General features: G+C 43.2%; 1 protein-coding gene across 1 annotated transcript in view; it reads right to left on the bottom strand.

The window, feature by feature from the left end:
* Window positions 1-220: 220 nt before the first annotated feature.
* The window catches only part of NDUFB11 (NADH:ubiquinone oxidoreductase subunit B11), a 56,899-nt gene continuing 43,444 nt past the window's right edge, over window positions 221-13,675 (bottom strand). The window contains exon 3 of the mRNA XM_026684131.2: window positions 221-399. Coding sequence (XP_026539916.1) covers window positions 270-399 — 130 coding nt within the window. The 3' untranslated portion in view covers window positions 221-269. The remainder of the gene's footprint in view (window positions 400-13,675) is intronic.

Genomic DNA, 13,675 nt, shown 5'->3' with positions numbered 1-13,675 from the left:
GCATGCAGTTCCTGCCCCAGCACTTCAGGTAGGATATTGATACCTAGTACTAAAAGTAGCTACACACAGACAAAAAAAAAATAACTCCCCCTCCCCAGGGAACCATGTCTAGCCTGCTCCATACAGTAAGAAGACCAAGAAGCTAAATCTCTTTCGCTCAAACCCCAGAGAGAGAGAGAGAGAGAGAGAGACAGAAATTACAGAATGCTGACAGCCAGGATAGATATATTGGAGGTTTATTCTCAACATACAAGTAAACATTAAAGTGATCATTCTTCTTCTTCAGGAGGCAGCACAATCTTGCTAGGGTCATAGTAATAAGAGGAAAGGATGGGCAGCCCTTGTTCAGTTCGCTCCTTAAGTCTTCGTTCGGCTTCCCGGCGAGCCCAATGATGCATCCTACAGGGGAAAACAGAAGGAAGTTCTGAGTGAATTATGAAGAAGTGTCATCCAGAAGCGGTTATGTAGATACTGTATTCAAGCGGGCCTTTGATCCTACTCCAGGGAAAACAGCAACAAGAACTGCTAGGTATTAATCTGCCTTGGTGAGCAGAGAAACGGGATATATATTGGGTAATACATAGCAATAAGCTAAAACGTTTCTAAAAAAATAAAATAAAATTAGACATTGCATTACAGAAATGTTCTTTATTTCATACCGATGCAAATGTGCTTATTACATCATTTGCTCAAGCTGTGTGCTTTAACGGGAATCAGTGTTTTTGTTGTTATGGCTAAGACAGGGAGAAATTACAGAATTTGTGTTTCTTTGGAAGAAGGAAAAATGGAGTGGTGGAAAAGCCGCATTAGAATTTCCCAGAAAGAATGGAATTGGCAAGCCTATTAATAGAGAAATCTATTCCTCAAAGTGAAGACTTCTCATGACTCTGAGGACTCTGAAGAAATTTGATTCAACTAAAACTGCCCGGGACGTAGAATTTAGCTTGACTAGACTGAAGTCAAATGCCCTCATGTCCTCAGATCAGAAAGATACAGAGACTCTTGAAAGGAACAGAAAGATCACGTAGCACTCATCCTGACCCATCCAAGTCCCACCACTTCCCAGGGACTGTTCTCTTCCGTGCTCTCTCTTACGCAGCATGCTCTGGCAGTGCTTTTCAGCGGTACTCCCAGCTGTTTTGTCCGTAGCATCTTTGACATGCCATCAGCAGACCGAAGTTAAGAGTATGAACCCAATCAAAGCTACAGCATTAATTACACTGTGCCGAGATGAAGCGCAAAGTTGCTTGCCTTAATTAGTGCTTCGTCAAGAAGTCATCAACCTGCTGCTTAGCTGGTGGGAATGAAGACGCAATCTCCTTTTTTGGGGGGGCACAGTTCTAGTCTGTTCCAGTTTGTGGGATTTGGGGAAGGGCCACCCACAGAAAGATCAAAAATCACAAGTGGAAGGGAGATCTCATGTTAGATTTTCACTCATTCCATCTGTCCAAGCATTTTCCATTCCATATTTGGACCGTTCCAGATCACTTGAGTTTCCTGCTTGAACTTAATCAGTTCAATCAGAAAGAGCGAGTCTGACTTGAGATGCCCAAGTGGCTAATTTGAGCCACACGGTTTGTATGTATATATTACATGAATCTAAAATCTAAAGAGCCAGCCATCTGCTTTCATGAATTAGAAAGCAGAAACAAGGCCTGGCCTAGTTTTCAAACGCCTGCTGCTTCCTTCTCTCCTTCAAATGGAAAAGCAGGAAGTTAAGTAACTCCAACAGAGAGAGGGAAAGAAGATACTTTACGTTTTCCCGTCTTGGATGCCACGCTATTCCTGTACAACAAAGCCAAATCTGAACCAGGGCCTATCCATTTTTCTTCTCAACACCTTTCATCTCCCCAACCCCAACCATAAAGAACTCTTCTTGAGCATAACAAATACACAAATCCTACACATAATTCAGTTAATTCAGTCTACTAAGAATTAACTGGTTTGTCCAACTGGCACATGGCTCAAAAGCTTGTCATGGGAGAAGTGTCTATTTCCAGTCGTTGCAGCCTCTCCCTCTCCCTCTCAGGCAACCAGCAAATAGACAATGGGATTCGTGTCATAAAGGCAAAGGACCTCATCCTGCTTCTGCTAGCTTTCTACTTTCTACCTTTTTCTCTAGCTCCAACTTTAACACATCCCCTTTCTGCAGTAAGATCCTCTTCTGCACTAGAGCTTCATTACCCACCCAACTTTGCTAAGTCACTTTCCTCAGGGTATTCCCCAGTTCGACCTGCTCAGGTTCCCTAGCAAGACAAGTGTAGATACCAAGCAGCTGGCCCGGAATCTCTTACTGGTGTATAGCCTACTGTTTTAGGTGTGTTTGGCATGTTGGCCCATGTGAAAAGAAGTTGAACTTAATTTTTAAGTTGCATTTAAAAGTGGAAAAGGAGGATTAGGGGTGACATGATTGCAGTGTTCCGATATTTGGGGGAATCCCACAAGGAAAAGGGGATCAACCTATTTTCCAAAGCACCTGGAGGCAAAACAAGAAGCAACGGATGGAAACTAATCAAGGAGAGAAGCATCCTTGAGCTAAGCAGAAAATTCCTAACAGTGAGAAAAATTAACCAGTACAATGGCTTGCCTTCAGAACTTGTCGGTGCTCCATCACTAGAGTCTTTTAAGGAGAAACTGGACAGCCACTTGTCTGGAAGGGTCTCCGGCTTGAGCAGGGGGCTGGACTAGAGGACCTCCAGGATCCCTTCCAGCTCTCTTATTCTGTTCTCTTTCATCTTGTACCTTGCCCCAACTTGCTCTCAGCATGCTACATATACCCAATCGCCTATAAAGCTGGAAAACATAATCCCTTGTTCCTTTGAAAAGCCCAGTTTAACAGGAAGGATTTGGCAACAGTTGGCATTATGAAAAGGGCGGGGAACTGGTTTTGTGGGCATTTTATTTATTTATGTATTTTTTACCCTACCCGTATTATTTTTTTACAAATAACAAATAAGGTGGCGAACGTATCTAATATTTATTTCTCCTCCTATTTTTCTCACAACAATCTTGCGAGATGCGCTGGGCTTACTTAGAAGGACTGTTACCCAAAGTTAGCCAACTGGCTTTCATGTGCTCTGGCGTTACACAATGGTGGATCCAGCCTTCTGGGGCATGTAAACCATACTTTGTTCTTCAGCATTTGTTATGCACCAGAATGTTATGATTTGTCAGCAAAGCAAGGTTAAAATAAGCCATGGATGTTTTAACCATGGTTTGTTTTAATCTTGATCCGCTGACACATCATAAGGATGACCAAACGTTTGGTGGCAGGAACAATTAAGATTTCCTTATAAAAGCAATAATAGATGGGACAATGAGATAAAATAGGCTGAAATATTCATTTTAAAATCATTTGGGAGGAGAGCGGTTGCTACTCATGTTTAAAACTACCTAACGCTTCTTTAAGGGCTTGCACTACTATTTTTAAGTTACATGCTTTAAAATGACGGATTTAATATATTAAATATATTTCTTTAATATGTTAAAGAAATATATTATTGCTTTTAGCAATCGTGCCTCTGAAATTCAGATAGTCCTTGACTTATGACAACAACTGAGCCCAAAATTCCTGTGGTTAAGTGAGTTTTGCCCCATTTTACAACCTTTCTTGCTACAGTTGTTAAGTGAATCACTGCAGTTATTATGTTAGTGACTTAATTTAGTGCTAAGTGAATCTGGCTTCCTCACTGACTTTGCTTGTCAGAAGGTTACAAAAAGCCGATCACATGACCCCGGGGCATTGCAACGGTCATAAATACGAACCCGTTGCCGAGCGTCCACATTTTGATTACACCACCATGGGGATGCTGCTATGGTCAGGGGTCGCTATTTCCAGTGCCGTCGTGACTTCAAACTGTCACTGCACCCATGGTTGTAAGTCAAGGACTACCTGTGGTTGAAAGGATCTCCATGGGGCTGCATGGGATTCATAAGGGCAAAGGCTGCTGCTCTGCCTTCAAGTGTCAAATATCGACCTTTCGAGGCAGAAACAGACTTTACCCAAAGACCAGGATTCTACTTTAGACTGTATAAGATATAAGATAAGGCTAGAATGACAGAGTTTTGCAAGTTTGGATTGGGCTTTTCCTCCCCTCCCCCTCTTACATTCCATCTAGATCAGGGGTCTCCAACCTTGGGAACTTTAAGACTTGTGGACTTCAACTCCCAGAGTTCCTCAGCCAGCAAAGCTGGCTGAGGAACTCTGGGAGTTGAAGTCCACAAGTCTTAAAGTTCCCAAGGTTGGAGACCCCTGATCTAGAGAGTCAGGGAAGCGCCAACTGGACTCTCTTCTTAATATTCTCTCCCTTCTCAGGACTTAAGGAATGCTTCTTCATTTACACAACAAAGTATTTCTCAATATTTACTTCAACGTCATTCCCCACCCATATCTCTCCACTCCAAAGGAGGTACAGTATATTTACATTTTTTTTTTCTAGTTAACTCAAAAATCACACGCTGCCAATATTGGCAGTTCTACTTTTTAAAAAGACCAATTTGAGCATAAAAAAACACATGGTGTTTAATCAAGCAGTTTGGGAAGCTCAGAGACAGGAAAAGTCCAAGCCCACCTCTCCATTGTTGCTTCTTAAGCGCGAGCGGATAAGGGACCGTCCTCTTCTGTTTTCTTGTCACTTGGGAGGGAGGTTTTTTTTGTTTTTTTTTGGTAAGTTTATGCCCGAACTGTCTTTACTGTAATCTCAAATGCTACTTGTTGGTTTCTATTGATACTTTTCACCTTAAAGTGAAACCTCAGAATAGCAAGACTGAACTTCAGTCAACGATGCAGATGTAAAGCCATGCTACTTTTATATCCTTCTGCCTGCCCTTAAAGCATTCTGGACTCTCTCTCTCTCTCTCTCCCTCCAAGGAAAGGCTAGTGCAAACCCCAACCTATTTTCCCCAGAGGTGTTTGATTTCAACTCCCATGATACCTTGCCCACAAAAATTAGGGAAATCGCAGTCCAACGCAGCTTGAGGGTGCCGGGGTTGAGAAAGGTGGATAGACAGCCAGGCATAACCCAGATTGAATGCAGGGGAAAGAATAAACCCTCCACTCCCAGCAGAGGGCGCTGTGGGAAACACTTTGGGTATTGCAGAAGACAGATGCAAAAGAAGGGCATTATCAGAGCAGCGGCATTTTGCACTCGGGTGATCAGTCACACAATATAAATATATGTTAATATGCATCTACCACCCGTGGTTCAACTGCTTCTGAAGGAGACACACTTTCTCAAGGCAAACCAGCCTGCTCTAGCCACCTGAATGAGCTGGAAAGAGACATAACAAGTCAGGGAATCTGCTCTGCCAATATTTTTGGAAGAACGGCAATGCCAAACCGTGGCCCACAGCAACTTTTAATTATTATTCCTCATTCTGCAATGACAGAAGACCTGCCTCGTCAGCTCATTAAGCCAAATATGAACGGCTGGTTTGGGAGCTTTCATCTGAACCCCTCTGGTAAGACAAATGGGACTGCGGTAATTCTAGAGATAAAGAAGTTTGCCGGACCAATGAGCAGCTGAATCAGGAATGGTGGGCAGAAAGACATTTAAGTGGTAGGGGAAACACTTCTAGGGGAAGAAGGTTGTTAAGAATGAAGGAATGTCGAGAGGGGAGCATCATTCATTAGCAACAGCCTTCAAAAGGAATGGGGAGAAAAAGCCAGCCCAGGAGGAAGTTCCAAAGGGCAGATTAAAAAGATCAGATTACTCCCCTCTTCTCCCCTGCCAATCAGAGCAATATTTGATGCCCCTTACCGGCGCTGAAATTGCATATTAAATATGTACCAAGGACTGATGAAGCGTGCTATCTCACACCCAGGCGGGACGGGACATGCAGAAAACGCGGAAGCAAAACGAGACACGGCACACGGAGCAGGAATCCACCACAGCCCAAGAGGCTGGAGCGTGAGACAAAGGCATGCAAGACCAGGGGGCCACCGCAGCCCTCGGCCAGCCGCACAATCTAATCGGGCCTCATGACTCAAGACTGCCACCTGTAAAATGGAAGGCTTCCCTCCCCTCTCTCCTGAGCTGTTCCGAGGAAACTTAAAACTCCTGTGGGCCGTGGGCTGCTCTGTGAGGAAACGTGGGCTCCTGTGATTCCAGGTAATTGTATCAGAAAAGCAGAAGACCTCTCATCTCAGCATGGGTTTGCCTGCATCTTTTCCTTCCTTGACCTGCGCTCTCTAAAAGCTGGTAGCTCAATTCCCTGTGGTCCCCCTCCTCCACCCGCCTAAACTAGGCGGTCAGAGATGCTCGCTGCAGCTGTGGTGTTCGTTACTGGCTCCCTGAGGGCCTCACTAATGAGACCCCCATCAATTAGAGATAAGTTACGTCTCGCAATCAGGCGCCTCCCCAGAACACTGGAGGGAGCCACCTTTCCTCCGCACTGATAGGCAAAGCACTCCAGAGAGAGATGGGATGCACCTCCAGTCTTTTGCCAAGCTTCTTCCCATTTGGGTGTGACTGGATCCGGGGACAGTTGGGGTAAAAGGCCAGACTACAGGTAGTCCCTCGACTTACAACAATTCATGTAGTGACTGTTCAAAGTTACAATGGCACTGAAAAAAGCGTGGTATGACTTGTCTTCACACTTACGACCCTTACAATCCTCCCCATGGTCATGCGATCAAAATGTGGACGACTGACTTCTATTTACGACCGTGGCAGTGTCCGGGGTGGGAGGTGGGGGTCATGTGATGACCTTTGGCGACCTTCCGACAAGCAAAGTCAATGGGGTAGCCGGAGTCACTTAACCACCGTGTGACTAATTTAAGAGCTGCGGTGGATTCGCCTGACAACTGTGGGAAGAAAGGTCATACAATGGGGCAAAAGTCCGCTTAACAAATGTCTCACTTAGCAACATTGTGGTCATTAAGTCGAGGACCACCTGTTTTGGCCCAACATTCTTCTCCTCATCTGAACCGGACACCTGCATAATTCAGAAGGTTACATGCCAGGGAGAGAGGTGAGGGGAGACTGAGATCCTGAAGAAGAGATACACAGCAGAGCCGCAGAGCTGTGGTTGCCGTAAGTAGACAAAAAAAAAAAAAAGAGAAGATTTCCTGCTGCCCTTTAGTGTTTTTTCACAGCAAGCAGCAGTCACAAGAAAGGGTTCTTCATGCGTAAAAACAAGTACAAGTTACTGCAGCAAATATTCTGGGCTACCTATTACATTTCCAAGCAACCCGGGGCTCTGAATCGTTTCCCATCGGGTTCCTAGCCTTCACCACTGTAGGAAAGATAGGAGAGCATTTTGCTCAGAAGCGTAAGTGGGCTTGGCTTGCCACCCAACTTCCCTCGGCAAATGTTAAACTCGTTTGGGCCAGGGGAGCCTCGGTCTCCACAAAAGCTCATTTGTCTTTTGTTGAATCATTTCACAATTAGAATACTTAGCATTCTGCACCACGGAGACCAAAATTTGATGAGCTCACATGCAATTTGCTCAGCATTACCCAGCATTCATTAAAACCTATCATCTGGTCTTGGCGAATCTACTAGCTTCCTCCATCCTTATTATTGCTTCCGGAGTTCTGACTCCAAGCAGGTGAATATGACTCTCCATGGTGAGTAGTGATGGCAGAATACTACATGATGGTTCACAGAAAAGGAGAAAAAAGGCAATTCCTTTGGAACTGCCTAGCCCCTCCATACCAGCTGCTTTTTAAAAACAAAACAAAACCTGGTTTAACAAGCACATCTTTTAATCCCCAGCTGGGAGAAGTTATTTGGATGTGCCGGTGATGAGGAAGGTATAAGACATAAATTACAGGAATCAACTGGATATGAAATAGAGTTTGCTTCTCTTAAATTATTTGCTTTAGTGATTAAAAAGGGGTACAACGAAGGCAGGCAGTGATTTGGAAGAGGAATGGCCAGGCATTAAAAACTAACCTTAAGGATAAGAGCACAGAGAAATAGGTGGCAGGTGAAAAAAAAGGGGGGGGGTATGTGTGTGGAAGGAACAACAGAAACAGTCCAGGAAAGAATAGCAGAAGAGAAAAATGACCCTATGAAAGCAAAGCCAAAGCCGGAACAATGAAAAATGTAGAAGAAGGCACAAACACGCTTGCTGTAGAGAGGCAGCAAGAAAAGATGAAAAGGTGGGATGGGGACAATGCAGGGAGGAGAGGAAGAGAGAAAGAGTCTCCATCAATCGGAGAAGATGAAAGTCTAGGAAGAATCAACCCTGAAGTCTTGCTGCTGGCTTAACATTGTGTATCTGCAGTCAGAAAAGAAAAAAATAGCTCAGCACAGGTCACAACCCTGTGAATAAGACTGCACACCTAGCAGCATTGCTTTGTTTTTTTTGTTTAAAAGCAAACCAAATGCACTTCTCTGATATACAGCCTATTTAACTGGAATTTGGCACACAGAGCGTCTTCAGACGGGATCAATTCTGCAAATTCTTCGAAGCATGCCTGCTAAGGCTGGGCCGGCAGAATCACAGATATATATTTGGAAGTAGTAAAGCTGTAGAAGATTGATTGGTAAAGCTAGTGTTGTGCATATCTGCCTTTAAGCTGAAGCGAAGGAATAATCAAATGCACCCTATGATCCGGTATTAAATTATGGTTCATTTAACCAAGACTTATTACCTGCCAGAACCGATATAACACACCGGACCAAAACTAAGCACAACTCCGTGTTGACTTAACCAATTCCCTCATTACAAAGGGAAGATGATTTCCGCAAACACCCGACACCTGGAAGCACCCTTGAGAATTGCCTGCAGCACAGCAAGCTGCAACCCTGCCCCTCTGAACTCCCTGCTAACCTGCATCTCCCTACATTCAAGCCGAACCTAAACCCTGAACAAGAATTGGAAGCAAAAGAGAACTGAGGAAGAGAGAATTGAGTGAGTGGGCTTTTGTACTGCTCCCGAAGGAACGCCCACTTAGAAGACGGGAGGGACACCCACCAAGGCTCCCGGATTCCTTTCTCAGTGCAAAAAAAAAAAGGTGGGAGCAAAGCTCAGGTTGTTAACAGGGTTCGTCTTCAGGCTCCATCGCATGGGAACAGGAACTGTGCAAGCTGCTTCTGATCAGAAGGCTCTATGTGCGTCAGCAGCGGAGCCGGGCTATAGCCAGCCCCTCCCTGCCAGCCAAAACAACACGCTTCCGAGTTCTGGGACCTGGTCTATCTATATCCCATAGGCTATATATATATATGCGCACACCTAGCACCAGCTGGTGCATCCCCCCCAAAATAACTCCTCTGAGCACCAGTGAATTTCCACAGTGCCCCTTCTAAATAGGTTATCTTGCCTGAAAACAAATTCCTTTATCCAGCTAGGCGAGACTGGAGAAGACACTGAAAAGATTCCATCCGGTGTGGGGAGGAAGAGCTGACATATGGCTTGGGAGGGATGCTTTCACACAGAGCACCACGATGGCTTTCAGAGACTGAAGGGGGCACGGCTGGTCATTGATGCTGAACCCCAAGGCTATGCTCTAAGCTGAAGTACATCTAGTTCCTGTCTGTACACATTTCCAAATTTACTGCTTTGAGACACAAACATGCCGAGTCCATTAATCGTGCTCATCATTTGGCATCCTGAGAAATATAGTTTCCTTTACAACAGTCAGGAGCAACTGTATCAGCCTTCATGGGTTGCAGAAAAGTGATTTGCAGTGGTGTGTACAGTATTTGGTAAAGGATGGACAGTTCTTTAAGTGTGTGTGTGTGTGTGTGTGTGTGTGTGTGTGTGTGTGTGTAGTTGGTTGTTTTCTGCTTCCCACAACTCTACCTTTCAATCCTACTTTCTATGTCAATATATCTCATCTTGGCCACTTAAAGATGTGTGGTTTTTTGGCCACCAGAATTCTCCAGCCAGCCATGCTGGGAATTCTGTAAGTTGAAGTTCACACATCTTCAAATTGTCAAGGTTGAGAAATACCACTCTATAGCTTTCCTTTCCTTCCTTAAGGGTTGAACAAGGAGGCAGAAGAATGATAAAAATTACAGCTTTATTAAGCCTCTTATAAAAGGGCCAAGGTCTTCTAGATGTGGTTTTATTTAGATGGGTAAGGAGAGCTGGGGGAGACATTATTCTTGTAATGTTTTAATCATGTTTAAGCAAATTGAAGAAGACTGGAAGGCTGTGTACTTTCTCCTTCTGCTGCCAAATATAGATATGACAGCCATTCTAACTTCACATTTAACCAGTTTCCCGCTCAGTCATCTTGTTTGAGAAATAATGCAGGATAGCATTAAAGCTAGATAATATTGAGTTCACACATCATGGCAAGACCACAATACCATATACCATACAACTGCAATTGCGTCAAAGTGAGCGACACTCAGTCCTTTTCATTCACTTAGCTGCGGTTGAGAGATCAGAAACCACCATGGATTTCTTATCCTTTTCAGCCTTTCTCAGAAGGCAGAAATACATATGAGGCTGCACATAATGACATGTAACTCCATTACATTCCCCCACTGACTTGGTCTTTTCACTAAATGAAAAAAACACCAAAGATTGAAATTCCTTCTGCAAAGGGAAATACTTTAGCTCCAAAGTATTATGTGAATTATCCCTTGGGAGATGCTGAATCCTATTTGATCCACAAGTAGGATAAAAACGATGGCTATTTGATTATTATGCAGGAACAGCTTCCTAGAGACAGAATGCAATCTTCATCCTATGCTTCTGTACCCCTTTCCCGTTGATTCCTCTTGGCCAGACAAAGACCCTTCAGCAAGGTAGCTTAGACTGGGAGGATAGCAAAATAGGGTCTTTCCATAACTTACTGGGGTAGTTTTGAACCTATTTGCATTCACTCTGCAGCCCACCTCTCAGTTCCAATGGAAGTAGGCTTTTTGTCTTTTACTTACTAGATAGCTTTTCATAATGCCCTATTCTCCTCTGTTATATGGGTTTCCATAGGAAGAGAAACCCACAATTTAACACTTTTATATTTCCTCCTAACCAGACTGGTTTCTATAAAAATTCTTTACAATCTGTGGATCCATGTATAACATTCAGATGTGCCAACTGTCTTGAATTCACAGTTGAAGTCATGCTACGAATTATCTAAGACACCAAGAGGAATCCCTAATCCTTGGCACAGATGGCTAATTCTAAGATCACATGAGCCTGTTTACCTACACATAAAAATGCACAAGGACAAATTTACTGTCACTGTTTCTGTTTTAGTAGCTTCAGAACATGCAGCTATTTAACAGGGATGCCTCTCTTCTCCATAGCCCATGCTGCAGGTCACCATGGTCTCTTTTGGACTGCTAGATCTTTGAAAAAAGGGGGGTGGGGGTGGAAATCTATCCTATCAAACATCCTTCCCTAATTTGCTTCTTTTCAGATGCGTTGGGAATAGAACTCCCAGAATTTCCAGTCATGACTGTAATCATTAGGCAAAAGAACCAGGTGGCTGGTCTGATTGATGAAAAAGTGTCATCCTACTTGAATTGTTAATCTTCATGATGCAAATGAAGTACTGTTCATCTTAATCTATTCAATTTCTAGTCTTTGTGTGAGCAATCCTAGATTTTCTAATTTAAGTGTAAGGGACGGAGGGAGGGAGGGAGGGAGGGAGGGAGGGAGGGAAGAAGGAAGGAAGGAAGGAAGGAAGGAAGGAAGGAAGGAAGGAAGGAAGGAAGGAAGGAAGGAAGGAAGGAAGGATCCCTGTTCTTGCAATTGGTGGATTTCAAAAATGTAAAAACTAGAAAAAGCAATATAAACAGTCTCATTTTATTTCTGGTTGATCCAAGCTATATCGCTCATTCCATTTCCTCTTATGATATTGTTGTTAACAGACATTCTTGTTTGTTTTTAGTACTTTCCATCTGCCATGACACATTCTTCCTTTTCTTCTTCTGCTCAAGGTCCCTGGAGGAAAAAAAAAGGAATGCCTCCAAATGGGATTTTCCAAATTCTGCTCAAAATGTAGTTTTCCATGATTCTAAAATTTTGCTGTCCCCAAACCAAAACTAATAAGGAAAGTATCCCAATTCCTAATGGGAGGTTTATTTTTGCTTCCCTTATCCAAGAACAGTCACCTTTGTGTGGCATAGAACAGAAACTGAAATAAAAAGTTCCCTGTTTTAATTCTGCTGATGATAGAAATAGAAACTGTACGGGGAAGTTAACTGAGATATTGATTGAATCTCAATTGGTTGGTTAAACTAGGATGGGGAAACTTTCAAAGCATTTTGGGAGGGCAGGATGGCAGTAGGTGAGGCGATGATAGTTCCTGCCAAATCAAGACAACAGGAAACAATCTGATTCATTTTAGGCAACTGTAAAAACAGCTTAGGAGGATTTTGAGGGCCACATAAAGCTGGGGTCCCATGTTGCTAACGCCTTGATTAAGCCTTTGCAAATGTACAAGGTACAGATGTCCTCCAAGCCACTGTCTTCTTCAGTACCTGTGAAAACTGGCACCAAACTGAGGCCCTGACTGTGAAAGATACAATTTCATGCCACAATATTTCATAGGGATGGGCTCATCTGGAGCAATGCCAGGGGTGGGAACAGCAGCAAAGTTATAGGCAGAGTACCGAACACAGAATACTCTTTTGGCATCTGATGCATGTATCAAATTCAGCAGGCTTAATTTCTAATCAAAGCATGATGTCTGCTTCTTGCTGAGTGGGAGGGAATCTGCTTTGATAGCTTCCTGTCCATCAAATCCACTGATATCCCTAAAGGGACTTAGACCTACCACAAGTTGCAGATTCAAGGCCTTTGATTTCTTTTTTCTCTGTAATAACCTCCATCTCTGCTAAATCTTTCTCTCTGATCTCCTCTGCACAAGTTCCCTATCTTGCCATAAAAGGACACAAAAGGTAGTGAAAGCTCCCAAACATGATGCAAATCTCTCCTCCCCCTCCCCCTCTCTTTCTCCTTTCTCTGCATGTCTGTGTGTGTGTGTTGTGTGTGTCTGTGTCTGTGTGTGTTTGTGAGGTGGAAAAAAAAATTCTCACAGTTCCTACGTACCTGGAAGGTATCAGGTGGGGTTAGGGTTAGGCTGTTGAGTTGGTTACTATTCTTATATTATACAATAATATAAAAATTCAAACTCATGCAAATGTTACTTTGGAAAAAAGAGTTATTAAAAAAGCAGGTAACAAACTCCGTACCGTACAGATACCCATACCCTTATCTATGCAACATTTCTGATAAAGAGCTAGAAACCCCCTAATACAGAGGGACATAACATTTTCTGGATCATGGAGTGTACCTTTGAATGCTGTTCTGGAACACATGGAAGGGTCCAGGAAAAGGTAAACATGATTTCAATTCATTTATGAGTATAATGAGACACACATTTATCTAAATATAACTAGGTAATAATTGTCTACTTTTTCATGTTGAAAATTAGGACTAGAATTCGGGGTGTTACCAACTCTTGAAAGTTTCTGGGGGGCCACAAACTCTGCACTAACCTACTGAAATTGTACATTTGTGTGCATGTTTAACATTTTGCTGGTGTGCCAAGATTATGAAAAAGAATGTACACTGTCAGGCTAGAATGGTAGAGTACTCCAATATTCATTAGTTAATACACCTCTCAGACTACTGAGCCTACACTTATAAGAAAGGGTCAGCATTTATACTTTACCTCACTTGTGCAGCTAAAATGCACACTGGTAAATTGTAACGTAAGTTTAAAAGCATCCAAGATAACCCTTTCCTTTCATACAAGTGA

This window comes from Notechis scutatus, chromosome 2, assembly GCF_049901735.1.
Source record: "Notechis scutatus isolate UNSWTSFEM ecotype Mainland chromosome 2, rNotScu1.2, whole genome shotgun sequence".
In the NCBI taxonomy this organism is placed as follows: Eukaryota; Metazoa; Chordata; class Lepidosauria; order Squamata; family Elapidae; genus Notechis; species Notechis scutatus.
Note: the sequence above shows the minus strand (reverse complement) of the source record. Positions and strands in the feature narration are given on the sequence as shown.